We start from the raw sequence: 14707 nt of genomic DNA on the forward strand, positions 1-14707 counted from the left end.
CAGTTTTCATAGTATAGTATTCAGTTCCCTCCAGTTCAACCCCCTGTCTCCCACTTAAGTAAATTTAGCAGTTACTGGAAGCCTCCAAAAATTCATTCAGAAACCCAAGATCTCCCACATTTCACAGTTCCCCGTTTTGGTACCACTGCCAGCAACCCTAGCAGGTGACCGAGTGAGCAAGGTTAGAAAGAGAGCCTGCCTAGGCTAGAGAGGTGGGGAAATGGGTTCCTCTTCACCCTTCAGGGATTATCCTTCTTATCTGGCCCCAGGAGGTATGGGAAGTTGGGACCGGCCTGGAATATCATCTGGCTGCATCTTTTATGGTTCTTCATTGCCCTTCATTCGGAAATGAAATGCCTTTGATCTTTTTCTCAGGTTGTAAACGGAATTGCCCATCATTAAATATCCGGGGCCCCATCTGCTTGGTCTCCCAGCATTTTTCTTTACAGCTGTTTCTCCTTTTTACCATTGGATTTTTCCAAAAGGACTTTTATGATACCCCCTTCACACCCAGCTGCCTCTACCTCCTCCCTTTGCTGAGAGGCGCCTTGGAAAATATCTAGATATTCGTTTGATCGCAAACTAAAGGCTGCAAGGGGCACTAGAGGAGCCGATTGGGGTTTTGTTTTTCTTTAAAAAAAAAAAAAAAGTCCTGTGGGGAGGGGAGGGGCGCGAGGGCACCCAGAAGGGCCAGATTCTGACTTGCTGCAGCCTCAAGATGACCCTTCCTCCTTTTGTTTAGCTAATGTTTACATCTCATAATTCACGCGCCACCGCCGAGAGTTGCGCTGAGGCCGCAAGGTTCGTGTCTCTTTGCGGGACCGGCTGCTTCTAGTTCTCTATAATAGAAGAGAAAGAGAATTGAAAACCTTCTAATCCCAAAGATGGACCCGCTGTGCCTTTCCTGCACCCAGAGCTCAAAATCAGAATAAAACGAAATAAAACCAAAGCATTCAAACCACACCCCAAACGAAGAACACGCGGAAAGTAGGAGAACCGGAAATTTTCTGGGCCAAGAAGATCTGTCTGTCTTCTGTATATACCCTGTAGATCCGAATTTGTGTAAGGAATTTTGTGGTCACAAATTCGTATCTAGGGGAATATGTAGTTGACATAAACACTCCGCTCGTTTTTTTCCCCCGAAGAATTTTTTTTTTTCTAAATAAGGACCATCCTGTGACTGACCCAGCGAAGACCTCTTCCTTCTTTCTTCCTCTTTCTTTTCCTCCTGCAACTGGTTAGAGATAGAGGAATCATCTACCTGAAATCTCCCCATGACTGCCCCCTGGGAGCCCTGGTCCCTTTTCACTTCTCTTAATAGGTTAATGGTTGTGGTTGTGTTTTTACTTTATCCTCTCCTGCAAACCTACCTATTTATTCTTTATTCTGGGGTGGGTTTGGGAGGGGGCCACTTTCCTGAAAATCTGGAAAAAATGACTGTTGTTTTCAGTGTGCAAAGGCAAAGGAAATGCGCTTTCAAACGGATGCTGAGGTTGCCTTTCCGTTTGGGTTCAGAACAAGATGCCCTGGAAATACGTGATTACCAAGGGTATTATTGTGTGTGTGTGGCGGCGGGGGGGGGGGGGGAGGGTCACCTCCAGGGCTCCTATCCTCAGCATCACAAGGACGTGAGATTTCTGTTTGCTGCGGAGGCGGCGGCATTAGCGGCAATTAGAACATCTCCACCCCGTGGTTAGTATTGCTCCGATAGTTCTGGAATTAGCAAATTGCTATTCAATGTGCTCTCAAAAGTTGCAGGTATTTTACTCTAGTGTTCATATTCAGTGTGGGAAACCAAGTCGTCTCTACCGACTTGGGCCATGTAGGGTGGATAGGAGAAGGGAACAGACGGACTGACTGACACAGCCAAACTAATAGCGCAACTAAATGCGATTTGGAAGGCGAGGTCTCCCCGAATTAGTGCATGAATTTCCTATCGATCCGCCCGCCGTTCCATTCATCTCTGACAAGTCTCTCCGTGCACCCGCCTGCTTGCTCCATACGCCTCCTCTCTCACTCCCTACCCCTCCCCATGCGGCTGCAGAGAAAAGCCCCACGTTCAGCGCCTCTCGCCCCGAAGTAGGGTCCCCTCTCTAGGCGGAGCCCCCCAGTCCGTCCTCTCTTCACTCCCCACGCAGACGTAGGGCGCACGGGCTTCCTCCCGTCGGGAGGAGGGGATAGGGGCCTACGGCATAGAATGCTGGACAGAAGTGAGGCAATAGAGAAGGGGCTACGCCGGGATCCCCAGTTTCGGAGGGGATCCAGGATTGTGCTCGTCCCAGAGCCCCAACAGTGGCAACCTGCTCGCTCTCTCGCTCGCTCTCTTTCCTCTCCCTCGGATCTTGGAGAGAGCAAGGCGAGGAGGCGGTCGCCCCGCAGGAGCCCTATGTAAATCCTGGTATTGGATGGGTGGGTGGGGAGGGGGAAGAGAAGAAGGGGAAATAAACCTCTTTGGCTGGAGTAGGGTCCGGGTGAGCAGATTTCCTTATCCGGGAATCGCAGGCGGGGCGGCCATTGGCTCCCAGGATCACGTGGGGCCCTAACTTTGTTCACTTGACAGTAAGTAGGAGGGCTTTCGGAAACAGGAAAACGAGTCAGGGGTCGGAATAAATTTTAGTATATTTTGTGGGCAATTCCCAGAAATTAATGGCTATGAGTTCTTTTTTGATCAACTCAAACTATGTCGACCCCAAGTTCCCTCCGTGCGAGGAATATTCACAGAGCGATTACCTACCCAGCGACCACTCGCCGGGGTACTACGCCGGCGGCCAGAGGCGAGAGAGCAGCTTCCAGCCGGAGGCGGGCTTCGGGCGGCGCGCGGCGTGCACCGTGCAGCGCTACGCGGCCTGCCGGGACCCCGGGCCCCCGCCGCCTCCGCCACCACCCCCGCCGCCCCCGCCACAGCCCGGGCTGTCCCCTCGGGCTCCTGCGCCGCCACCCTCGGGGGCCCTACTCCCGGAGCCCGGCCAGCGCTGCGAGGCGGTCAGCAGCAGCCCCCCGCCGCCTCCCTGCGCCCAGAACCCCCTGCACCCCAGCCCGTCCCACTCCTCGTGCAAAGAGCCCGTCGTCTACCCCTGGATGCGCAAAGTTCACGTGAGCACGGGTGAGTGCGTGGGCACCCCTTCCCCCTCCCACCCCCGGCGCTTTACACTGAAGGGACCTCGGAGTCATGGGGGTGGAGGGAGGGAAGCTTGGGGAAGCCAATTGTCCCCGCTATAAACTCGCCATTGCCGAGATTTACGGTTGCCTGTTTTCAGAGCCACATAATTACATCCCCCATAAATTTTTATGGCCTAGTGGGCCCCGCGCCTTTGAAGTCGGTTCCCCATCCTCTTTGCCATCCTCACTAGCGACTTTTTCGCCAGGGAGATGCAGTCTCAGTGAAATTGAAAGTTGGGGAGGGGGTGGGAGGTGGGAGAGAAGGAGGAGGTAATCTGTATTTAAGCAGAGGGTTGAGTCAACTCCCACTATTTATTTTTCTCTTTCTTTCCTCTAGCCTGGCTGCTTGACTCAAGAAGTGGGCATAAGTTTTTACTGGGGGCAGGCGCTGCTTTGAATCTGAGCAGAGAGGGTGGGAACTAACAGAAGAAAGGTTTAGGGAAGCCCTCCTCCCCTTTCACCCCTCGTTCTTCCATCCCGGGCCCCAAGCCAAGGGTGGGGGTAGAGGAGTGATTAAAACCTTGTGATAATCCCTCTCCTCTCCCCACTCCCCTCTAGACACCCAAACAACAACATTGAAATAACACAACCCTCCAAAACTTTGAGGTCTCTTTATCTTCCTAGGGTTCCTCTTTCTTCCCTTTTTGTCCCCCCCCCCCCCGCCCCACTCCAGAGAAAGAAGAGGTGGCGGGAGAGAGAGGGAGGGAGGGAGATACTGTGTTAGCTGGAAGAAAGGGCTCTCCCTCCTCCCTTTCGGGGCAATAAAACTTTCTCTTTCTCCTTCTCTCTGTGTGTGTCCAGTAAACCCCAATTACGCCGGTGGGGAACCCAAGCGCTCTCGGACCGCCTACACCCGCCAGCAGGTCTTGGAGCTGGAGAAGGAATTTCACTACAACCGCTACCTGACGCGACGCCGGAGGGTGGAGATTGCCCACGCGCTCTGCCTCTCAGAACGCCAGATCAAGATCTGGTTCCAAAACCGGCGCATGAAGTGGAAAAAAGACCACAAGTTGCCCAACACCAAGATCCGTTCGAGTGGCACCGCAGGCACGCCTGGAGGGCCCCCAGGCCGGCCCAACGGAGGGCCCCCAGCGCTCTAGTGCCCCCCACCCCGCGTGGGAGCCGTGAACCTGGGGGCGGGGTGGGTGGCAAGTGAAGGGGAATAGGGGAAAGATGCGGGAGGGGACACTGGGGCCTGGGCCGGGAAAAGCCCACCTGCCCTCCCCCGCTTTGTCCTTTTACACGAATAAACGCAAAGAAGGGAGAAGGGGAAGCTTTATTTATAGAAATGACAATAGGGAGTTGGGCGAGCCCCCCCCCCCCAGAAGCAAGGCTCAAGTCTCTTGCTTTCTTCCTTAAAAAAAAAAGAAGAAAAAAAAAAGACGAAGAAGAAAGAATTGGAAAGACAGAAAGAGAAATAGGAGGAGGCTGCACTCCTCGTTTTCAGCTTTGGCGAAGATGGATCCACGTTTCATCTTTAATCACGCCAGGCCTAGGCCCATCTGTCTTGTTTACTCTGCCGAGGAGAGGACGGGCCTCGGTGGCGACCATTACCTCGACACCCAGCTAACAAATGAGGCCCGGCTGGGCCGCCACCGCCTCTGCTGCTGCCGCTGCTGGAAGACAGCCTGGATTTTCTTTCTTTGTCCCCCATTCCTGACACCCAGCGAAAGCACCCTCTGACTGCCAGATAGCGCAATATTTGGGCCACGGTAACAAACACGCACATACAACCTCTTCCCCCTCCGGTGCCCTTCGCGGGGACACTGACTGCTCACCCACTTCAACCGTGGGACTGGGGTGGGGGACAGCAGGAAGGGGACAAGTGGAGGCACGGGCGGCCTTGACAACGCAGGAATGGGCAGGGAAATTGAGTCCAAGAAAAAAGAAAGACCCAGAGACCTGGGAGGGCCTTCCTCTGGAAGGTCAAGCCATTCCTGGCAGGGTGAGGGGCCTTCAGTTCTGAGAGCTGGGCACAACCCTTTCACCAATCTAGACTTGTACAGTGGGGACCTGCTCGCCTTGACTGAAATTGAATGTGAAACTAGGAAATAAAATGTTGTGCCCCTCCGGTTTGGGAGATGATGTTACAGAGACCTCTCCCATAGTTTATCATTGTTGCATTGATTATTATTATTATTATTAATTATTATTATTATTATTATTTTATGTCATGTGTGTCCTCTCTCCTATTCTCTTCCTAACATTCCAAACCAGGCCCCTTCCTAGTTCTGGGGCTGCCTGAGTCTAGAATTCTTCCTTGGCGTGAAAATTTGTGTCCTGTACAGTGACAATAGAAATAAATGTTTGGTTTCTTGTGACCAGCACAGCGTGTTTTTGTTGAAGCCTCGATCTAAAGCTATAAAGGCCACCCAAGTCTCTATTTTAAGCGCCCCAGTTCATTCTGCCTCACATTGTATGTGGTAGAGGATTTTTTTTCAAAGGGTCCAGTGGGAATTTCTGTCTCTGAGGATTCCAAATTGTAGTAGCTGGCTTGTTTTCCTTTTGGGGTGGGTGTGTTCTGTTTGGGGCTTTAAATTTGTTTCCTCCAGTCCAAAAATGGATTGAAAGGACTAGAAGGGTTGACTCCAATCCCTAATGGGGGGAAAATGTTTCATTGTAGGACACAAGAGGCTTAAGTATGGCAAAGCCTTTCATATCATGATTTATTTGTCATAAGCAAATAAAATGCGGTTAAGCTGTCTCCTTCTAGACAGACGGCTCTTTGCTTATTAAAGTTCCGAGAGAGGATTCCGAGAGGCCGGCCTCTTTCCTCCCGCGTAAGAAGGTATCGTTTTCCTCTGAGGTGTTTAAGGCTTTAATGAGTCTAATTTTTTGCACAGATGTTTCTGGGTGTTTGCTGGTTTTCAGAGTATTTTTATATTACAAAGGAGCTAGCCAGTGCCATAGCTCAAACTCTGACAAGCAAATAGATAATCAAGAAGACAAATGGCCTCTTTTGTGAAGCTCTGCTCCTGTATTAATTTTCATTTTCTTTCTCATAGAAAGTATCGAAAGTACGACTGGGGACCAAATAGCTTTCTGTCTCAGAGGTCCCAGTCACCCCTAGAATGAAGTGGGGGAATGAGAAGGGGGTGCAAGTGACTCTCAGAAGCTCTGTCAGGCTTGGGCTGCTTTTGTGCAGTACCCAAGAGAAGTTCTAGGTCTGGGGGCTCTAGCCTGGGGTCTCTGGTCCTGTGATGGCCCAGGGTACAGCCACCTGCCTCCAAAAAGCTCAGGACTCAGGAGTGCATATGCAATTAAAAGTTTTTTTTAATTCCATTTCCCTTCAGAAAATAAAAATAGCTAATTCTACCCTCATGTTTTGTTGTTACTTCTTTTGTATTCTTCCAGTTTGCAGTGCCCAGGAGTTTGAGGCTGGGCAGGTCCCGGGAACAGACGGGTCTGCTGTCCACAGCTCGGGAAAGGGCAATGAAATGCCCGTTTAAATGCTGCTGGGAGACTCATAAAAAAATCACCCGGACCTGGAGGATGAGAGCAGCCAGCTTTGTTTTGGTCAATCTCGATGTGATGTTTAACTGCCAGGGGATGTGGCCGCCCTTAGCAGAGGGGGAAAATACTTCTTAAAAAGCATATGCCCCCCTCCCCTGCCCCAGGAATGCTCCTATAGAACTAAATCAAAGCTTCTCCTTGGAAGGTATGAATAGAATAAAACAAGATTTCTATGGAGCTTAAAGTTCACAGCCATTCTGTGTAGACAAGAGCTAAGAAAAATGTGAGAATTATACAGAAAACCATTAATCACTTCTTTTCTTTAAATACGTATCCTCTCTCCTTTGTTATTATTCAACAGCAAATCTCCGCAGACCGGCTGTTGGGGGAAAAAAGTGTTAGCCGTCTCTTCCAGATCTGCGAGGGGGAAAAAATTTGGAACCATAAAGTTGAAAACTTTTTTCCTCTCAGTTTGGAAGAAGCCCTTCATCATGAATGGGATGCAAGGAGTTCGGGCAAGAGGAGGCGAGAGGCGCAAAGGTAACAAAGTCCCTGCCTGGGCTGGCATTTTTTTTTTAATCGTTTTATGAGCTCTTATGCAAGGGAAAGAAGAAACATTCTCTCGCTTCCTTTTTCTTTTTCAACTATCTTCGTGGGGTTTTTATGGTGGAAGCTTGGTCAGATTTGCTGCCTTTTATGATGACTGATGCTTAGGTCAGAGGGAGAGAGAGAGGCCTGGACACCTGGAGAATGTTTGAACTGCTGGGGACTGAGGTGTCAGGGCCCCTGAAGAACCCCAGAGAAGGTTGTTTGTGAGGCAGCTCCGAAGTGCTTTCCCGGTTGTAGAAAATGCAGGTGGGCCTTGGGAGCCCCAGCATGTGTGTGTGTATAGACGTGCACATGTGGCCAATGTGTTTCCTGACGCTGTTTGTCTATATTGGGGGCTTGTGTCCCATATGTCTGTTTACTGGTGAGATGCCTCCTAGAAAAATGGAATGAAGTTCTTGGATGGAATGCCCTGGATTTGGAGCGGGGTGTAGGTAGATGTCTTTCGTTGTTTCTTTTTGTGTCTAGCTTGTGATTCTAGACAAATATTCATAATTCTCTAGAGCAGGAAAGTGCTCCGTTCACAGGCAACATTTCTTGACACAGGAATCTTTCTCTTTGACTCTGCCCTCCTCCCTTCTTCCTGGAGGCTCAGTGTACAGTTTGGTTTCCTTTTGCTCTCTCAGTTTGGGGGCTCTGACCTCCCCCGACCCCGTGGCCCTGCTCTTGAGGGTAAGCGAGACAGGGGACTCTGCCTCAGATCTGAATGTGCTGGCCCTTTTTCCCTGGGGCTCACTGAGAGTTTGGAGGTAGAAGGCTGGCAGGAGAGAGAGTTCATGGAGAGGCCACGTTTTCTAGGCGATTAGCTCAGTATTAGAACCACAAAATGACCTCGGAAGCCCCTTGACCTCTCTGAGACTGGACATTATGCTGGCTCTTGAGTACTGCCTGGGAGGGAAAGTCACACCTCCGCTGGGAGGGGTCCTTGGGCTGTTGTGTGCCCATCTTCTGCATCCCCCTGTAGCCCCCCAACCTTTTTTTTTTTTTTTTTTTGCTATTTTGGAATTTCTTGATTGTTTTTCTATTACTGTACCTTGGGGAGGCATTTTAGTATTTTTAGCTTGGATACGGCTAAGGGAGGGAAGAAGGTACTGGTCTGTCTCTGCACAGAGCTCTGTCCATCAGCCGGGCCCCAGCCCCATCCCCCACCATGTCCAGTTTATCCCTCCTTCTTTCTTGTTTCGCTTGGAGGGAGCTGAGGGAAAAAGACAAAGAGAGATGATAGGAGAGGTCCACAGGCTTCAGAGGGCTAGGGAAACAAGCCCCTCAGTCCTGAGGAGAGAGAGAGCTCCCCCCATGAATGGTCTCTTAGAGATTACTATGTCTCAGAGTCTGATATCCAAATTCAAAGCCTCCCAACCCATTTTTCTGGAGTTCCTTTGTTTGAGAAGCTATTCCTATAATCACTTTCACCTCCTTCCCCCAATCCCCATCCCACCAAAGCTACTCACGGAGCTCATGGAGTACCTCCTTACCAGAGAAGCGAGAAAAATGGGAGAAGGGTCAGCGAAGGCTATTCTGACCATTTCCAGGGACAGCTCTGCCACATCAACCAGAGTTTCCAGCAACTTTTAATTTTCAGAGATGGGTGGAGGTTTTGTGGAGAAGTGAACTCCAAACATAGAGCCTTTCCAAATCTGTATTCTGTTTGCTGTATTTTAAAATTCCACACTAGCAGCCATCCTCTATGAGGAGAGAGGAGAGAGAGAGAGAGAGAGAGAGAGAGAGAGAGAGAGAGAGAGAGAGAGAAAGAGAGAGAAAGAGAGAGAACGCGAGTGAGAGCCTGTTTAGTTGGGAGAGGAACTTTGACTAGGAACTTAAGACTAGGAGAGACAGAACCTTGCTAGAATATGTTTGGGGTGTTGGTTTGCATTTTGTAAATTGTCTCTTGTAACTTAGGAACTCTGTCTTAGGCAAGAAATAACTGGCCCTGGTTGGTATCTTCTCTTTTGTCCCTCGATGGCATAATAAATGCAGGGGTTAGAGGCCTCAGGAAGGAAAGGAAGTGAGTGGAAAGGTGAGCTGGGCTGCTCCTGGACTGAAAATATTTGGGGCTCAGGGGAGATGTGCACCTATTACTCATAAGGGCAGGTAACCAATTGTGGGCTCTCTGTAAACCCCGATGACAAAGATCTAGTCACCTGGGACTTTACAAGCTTCTTTCTGCAATATGAGAATTAGGGGTTCGACAGTGGGAAAGAGGAGGAAAATGGAAAGGGAAGGTTGGGGTTCACTCATGGATTTTAGCCCCTCAGTGGAAACTTCAAGATCTCTCCTTTCCTTCTCTCCTAGACCCCAACCTTCGCAGAGTTGAGCTCTGCCTAAGGCTCCACAGCCCATTGGGCTCACCTCGTACAATTTCAGCAGCCACCTTTAGTCCTCCTCATCTTTGACCTCTCTTCCCTCCAGGTCCCCAGCTCTCTCCATCCAGCTCTCCTACTTCCACCTGCCTGGGCAGACTGGGGTAGCCCCAGCGCCTGCCTGTGGTGGGTCTCCCTTGGAAGCAGCCAGGGAGGGGGGTCTGGTTGGAAAACGGAGTGGAGAAGTTTCCCAGTGTGAGTTGAGCGCTGACGGATTTGTGATCAGCCATAAAACCGGCGCGTTTGGATTCGTAAATCAATCTGGCCTTTCTCATAGTATAAACGTTCGCTTTATCGGCAGCAAGAAAGTGCTCGGCTCGCGCTTGGCGCTTGTTTATTTGAACATAGACATTCCCAGGTTCTGAAAAGAGTGTGGGCATTTTAACAGAACCTGCCCGGCGCGCCTCCGAGTCATTTTGCTGTTCTTTTTCTTGTCCTTCAAAATAATTTCTTGGTTTTAGAGATTGCTGCCTCCTCATGCTCCAGCGTATCATGTCTTTTCTCATGTTTTTCTTTTAGACTTTAGTGGAGAGTTTTCTTTGGGAGACCATTTTAATGGATTTGTGGTCAGGACCTCGCAGGGAGTTGGAGGGAGCTGCTGGAGCCAGGCGCGGGGCCCATGTTGAGAACAGGCTGAATTCGACATCAAGCTGTGTTTTGTATCTAGACAATCAAAACTGACCACCCCTCTACAGGGTCTGGGCCCTGCCGGAGCCCCACCCATGTGTCAGGAGCAGGGTTCTGAGGAGGCCAGGCCTGCCCAGTGCCTTCGGCAGGGGCTGCGATGCCGCCACAGCTGGACTTTACCGAGGCTGACATAAGGGTGGCTGTTTCTTGGAAATTGTGAAAGCCTCTGGGTCCTCAGTCTCTTACTCATTGAGCTGATTTTGGTTCAGACCCCTCCAAACAAACCAACAGAGCAGCCCTAAGACCCAAGCTCCCCTACCTTAAACTGTATTTGTTGTTCCCGCGTCCTGCCTGCCCCAGCGGCTGTGACCAAGCTGCCCCGAGCTGCTGAAGATAAGACTGGGAATGTTCTGCGAGGGGCTTCTTCAGGAATGTCTTTTCCGCTCCCCTTAGCACCCCCACCCCACTACATGGCCAAGAACTCCGATTCTGATTTTAACTGAGCTGCTCTTTCTGGGGCTGGGCTGTCTGTGAAGGTTTGGGGGATGTTTTATTTTGTTTATATCTGAGATGAAGGCATCTGTGTATGTTTCTCCCTCTAGGCCTAGGGAATGGATTTTTCCTGTCATCCCTGTGTTCAACCCTTTAATTCCCATCCTCCCCCCATCTTTTTTTCCATTGATCAGTCTCCATTGTCTGTCGATTGGAAGCTCGGGGTACTAACACCTGGGAAATAGGGACCCGGGGCTGCCAGGCCGACTTCAAAGCCTCTTTCTTCCTTTTACCCTCAGTTCAAATCTCCAGCTGTCTTCGCTGGAGCTGGGGGTGGGAGGACTGAATCAGGGCATAACATAGGTAGAGAGAGGCTGAGTGTCCACTTCTTTTGTGTAGAAACCGTAGTCTGGGTCTTTGTCTCTGGAGCGTATTCTCAGTGAGTCAGTAGAATCTGGTTTCCTATAATAGTAACACCAAAAAATGAGAAAAGTCCCCCTTGCGGTTATTCTCAACTCTGAAAGTCCCAGAGTTGCTTCTTCGCTCTGTCCCTTTTCTGCCTCTTTAAAAGGTATCACAAAAGATCAAAAAGAGAATGAAAGCCCGAAACCCCATTCTTTATACACATAACATGGACTTATGAAGTGTTTTTTTTTTTTTTTTAAAAAAAACCTGGTCCCTTTAGAAATTTTGTTGATTATTATTACAAAAAGGGAGAGTGGATCCCACTAAAATCAGTATCCTAGGAGTGAGGGAGAGAATGGAGTTGGGGGGAAATCTTAATCTTAAAGGATGCAGAGAGAACTGGAAGCTGAGAAATCCAAGGGCTTGGAGAAGGGCTTGCGCCCACCCCACCCCCACCCCCAGACGCCCCTGCAGACTATTTCTGCACCTTCACGAACTAAGCAGAAGCAGGAGGAGAAGGGAGAGAGGAGAGGTGGGCTGTGGGTAAGTGCGTGTGGTGGGGTGTTTAGGGAGCTGTCGATATAGTAGGTATAGATATGAATCTGGGAGAAAGAAGGACAACTCACTACTATTTCGTTGGTGGGTTGGGGGGGGACTATTTTGCAAGAAAATTTCTCCTCCTGAAGGGGAAGGTCATAGTGGTCCTTTGAGCCTGAAATCGAAAGACCCCCTTCCCCCTCCTGGTCACGTGATTCATTAAATAATTAATGCCGAGGTTGCAGAATAGATATGTATTCGTCAGGAAAATCGCAGGCTCGGTCTCCCTGTTTCTGACGTGCAATTCAACTGTCCTTTGAAAAACAAGCCTGTACCCCGAGAAAAAAAAGAGAGAGGGGGAGAGAGAGGGAGAGAGAGAGAAAAAGAGAGGGAGGCAGCAATAAAACAGCCCCGCAGCCGGAGCCACACCGCGGGCTGGGGTATTGTAAGTAGAAGGGATTTCTCACTACCTACCGCGTCTTATATGTCCATGTAAATTTATTGTTTGTTATTAATGTTATTGTCGTAAACTGTGACAAATAGCCATCTTCATTTCCTGCCATTTCTCTTCACACGGTGCTCTGTGTGTTTATACCCATTGAGGCATTGCATAGAGATTTTAGGAATATTCCTCTTCTCTCTCTCTCTCTCTCCCTCTCCCTCTCCTCCAACCTTTTTCTTGATTTATAGCAATATGGGTGTCAGCTTCTCGACCAGCATGCCAGCCATTGTGTGTGTGTGTGTGTGCGTGCGCGTGTGTGCGCACGTCTGCGTGTGTTTGTGAGTGAGTTGTGTTGTTTATGGCCATGTCTTCGATAAATCATTTCTCATGGAAAATGATGTGGAAGCTGGGCTATTTCTGCAGCCGGGAGAGAGTGGCTCTCGGAGGCACTTCCTCCCTCTCTGCTCTGCTCCCAGGAGTTGGTTATTTCAGACGATTTACAGTAATATATCAGCAGTTAATATGAAAGCTCTATAGCTGGAGGTCTTAAATTATGGCATCCGTGATTATCAATTAAGGCGAGATTTGTATAAATTTGGTAAACCAGAAATGCCTCATTCGCATATAAACCCAGTCAAGGACCACGACCTAATATAAAAATTATATTTGCGAGCCTGATAGAGCCAACATTCCTGCAGCAGCTTCATTTTTCAGCGGTTTCCCTCCAGGAGTTTGGCTGCTCTGACTCCAGCCTGTGGGGAAAGAGCTTGACTCTGAAGGCAGAAGGAGTCTGAGGGCAAGAGAGGTAGAGGCAGAGGAAGAAATTACGGGAGGTGAAGGTAGAGATTTTATAATCGAATCGAAGTCCTATGCAATTGGAAGGGGGCCGGAAAGATTCAGCTATAGCGTTAAAGCTTAACCTATAGGACTGATGTGTACGGCGGGGTTTTTAGGATAGAGAAGGAGCTGCTCAAATTGGGGGAGACAATGAAGGCAGAGGGTAAAAGCCAGGGAGAGAAGCTGGAAGCCTTGGCTTCCCACCCTCCTGGCTAACAAAACACGGAAATGAATTCACACCCCAGTAGCCTTCCTTCGACCTCCTGAAACAAAGAAAGTTTCCTCAGCAGTGGGGGACTATGTGTGTTTGGGGCGAAAGCTGGGAGAAGTTCTCTAAGTTTTTCTAGAAAAGAAATGTTTTAGGAATCAGGTGGTCCCAGAAAGTTGGACAGTATTCCAGGACATGGAGTATTATGCTTCTTTCTGAGCTCCCATCCAAAGATGAAGAAAACAAGATGCAGATGGAGAGGGGGAGAGCTGGAAACTTTCTCCCAGGGTTTCCCATGGCAGTCTCAGTCTATCCCCATCAAGAAAAAGTCTGCTGGTCAAAAGCAAAGCCAGAGGTGGCTTTTGGGGACATGTTACAATGCAAACCCAAAGTTGTGGTGGATAAAGGCCAAAGGGCCAGAGCCTTTGCTAAATCCTATCCGAACTGTTGGCTTTTTCTTCCCTCGCTGGAGCTGGGCCAAATGACTTTATAGTCACTATTATCTGTGATATTTAACTCTGCCTGCTAATGTAAACCTTTGAGTAAGAAGATTAGAGTGACGCTGTGCTCAGGTGTTAATTAGTCACGGTATGGAGTGGCAGCTTAGGCCCCAGTGGTGGAGCACCCAGGAGCTGGCTCCCATGCTCTGCTCCAAGTGGGCGCTGAGTTGGGTGGGTGGTGGGTGAAGCCTTCCAATTGAGGAGTCAGGGTTGAAAAGAATTTAGGGAAAAAGAGAGAGAAGGATAAGATCTTAGGCTGGGATGGGTGGGGGCATTACCTGGACTGGAAAAAAGGAACTGGGTGGAGTCTGGATTCACAGGCAGCTTTGACAGGGCTAGAGATCTCGGGGAGGGGTGAAAGGCTGGGTGAGGCAGCAAAGAGACCTGAGGGATGGGGGCTCCAAGCCCTTCAGGGCCTCCATCCTTCAGTATTAGATCATCTCCCCTCACCCCTCACCTCACACACAGTATGGGAGGTGAGTATTGCCTTCACCCTCACCTGAGAAGTGGGGGTGTAAATGTAGAGAGGGTGATTTCACTCCCAATCTAGAGCTCCAGAATTTAGGCCAGTCTTGGAGTCCCTGAGAGTGTGGAAGGGTTACCTCTCCCTTGGAGAGGAGGAGGAACATGAAGAAGGAAGAGGTAGAATGGAGTTTATTAGCTTTAGAATTCAGCCTGTTTTGGAGGATAGGGAACAAAAGGTGAAGTCTAAAGGATCTGCTCTTTGGGACAGGCCATAGCTAATGGGGAGAGCTGGGATTCAGTCCCACAGCCCCTTGCCCCTGTATTCCCAACTCCTCCCCTTTCTCCCCTCCTACTGCTGCCTTCTTCTGTGGCTGTGACGTGGAGGTCTGATCCCCTCTTTTCCTGTCTATTCTCTCAGCCCCCTTCAGGTCTTTGTCTCTTCTGGCCCTGGGGCTACCCCCTCCTCCTTCCCTTTCCCCAACTCACACACAGACTCTTCCCCAGGAGACAAAAGCAGGGAGACCATCCCTTTCCACCATTATCTTTTAGTCGCTGGCCCCTCACTAAATCTTCCTATGTGAGGCCTGATGCCCTCCATCCAGAATATAGGCCTACC

At 49.8% G+C, this 14707-nt stretch overlaps 2 protein-coding genes across 7 annotated transcripts in view; both read left to right on the forward strand.

Annotated features, from left to right (window-relative positions):
- HOXB3 (homeobox B3) overlaps window positions 1-14707 on the forward strand; it is a 55208-nt gene that overhangs the window by 23258 nt on the left and 17243 nt on the right. For 4 of the 6 annotated variants that reach the window (XM_036223832.1, XM_036223830.1, XM_036223829.1 and 1 more), the window contains one exon: window positions 6974-7152. The gene's annotated coding sequence lies outside the window, so the exon portion shown is untranslated. Of the gene's footprint in view, window positions 1-5608; window positions 6818-6973; window positions 7153-14707 lie in introns of those variants that run through there. The other 2 variants (XM_036223831.1, XM_036223833.1) reach the window with 2 other exon arrangements.
- HOXB4 (homeobox B4) lies at window positions 2429-5486 on the forward strand. Its single transcript, XM_016164734.2, has 2 exons — window positions 2429-3103; window positions 3961-5486. The coding sequence occupies exons 1-2, from the start codon at window positions 2647-2649 to the stop codon at window positions 4257-4259; spliced, it is 756 nt and encodes a 251-aa protein (XP_016020220.2). The 5' UTR covers window positions 2429-2646; the 3' UTR covers window positions 4260-5486.

This window comes from Rousettus aegyptiacus, unplaced genomic scaffold, assembly GCF_014176215.1.
Source record: "Rousettus aegyptiacus isolate mRouAeg1 unplaced genomic scaffold, mRouAeg1.p scaffold_m13_p_6, whole genome shotgun sequence".
NCBI classification, from domain to species: Eukaryota; Metazoa; Chordata; class Mammalia; order Chiroptera; family Pteropodidae; genus Rousettus; species Rousettus aegyptiacus.

What these genes read in the sequence shown, in the direction of transcription:
- HOXB4 (XM_016164734.2), top strand. Translation starts at nt 2,647, where the DNA reads ATGGCTATGAGTTCTTTTTTGATCAACTCAAACTATGTCGACCCCAAG. An exon ending in CAAAGTTCACGTGAGCACGG is followed by an intron (nt 3,104 to 3,960) that starts GTGAGTGCGTGG and finishes GTGTGTGTCCAG; the next exon opens with TAAACCCCAATTACGCCGGT.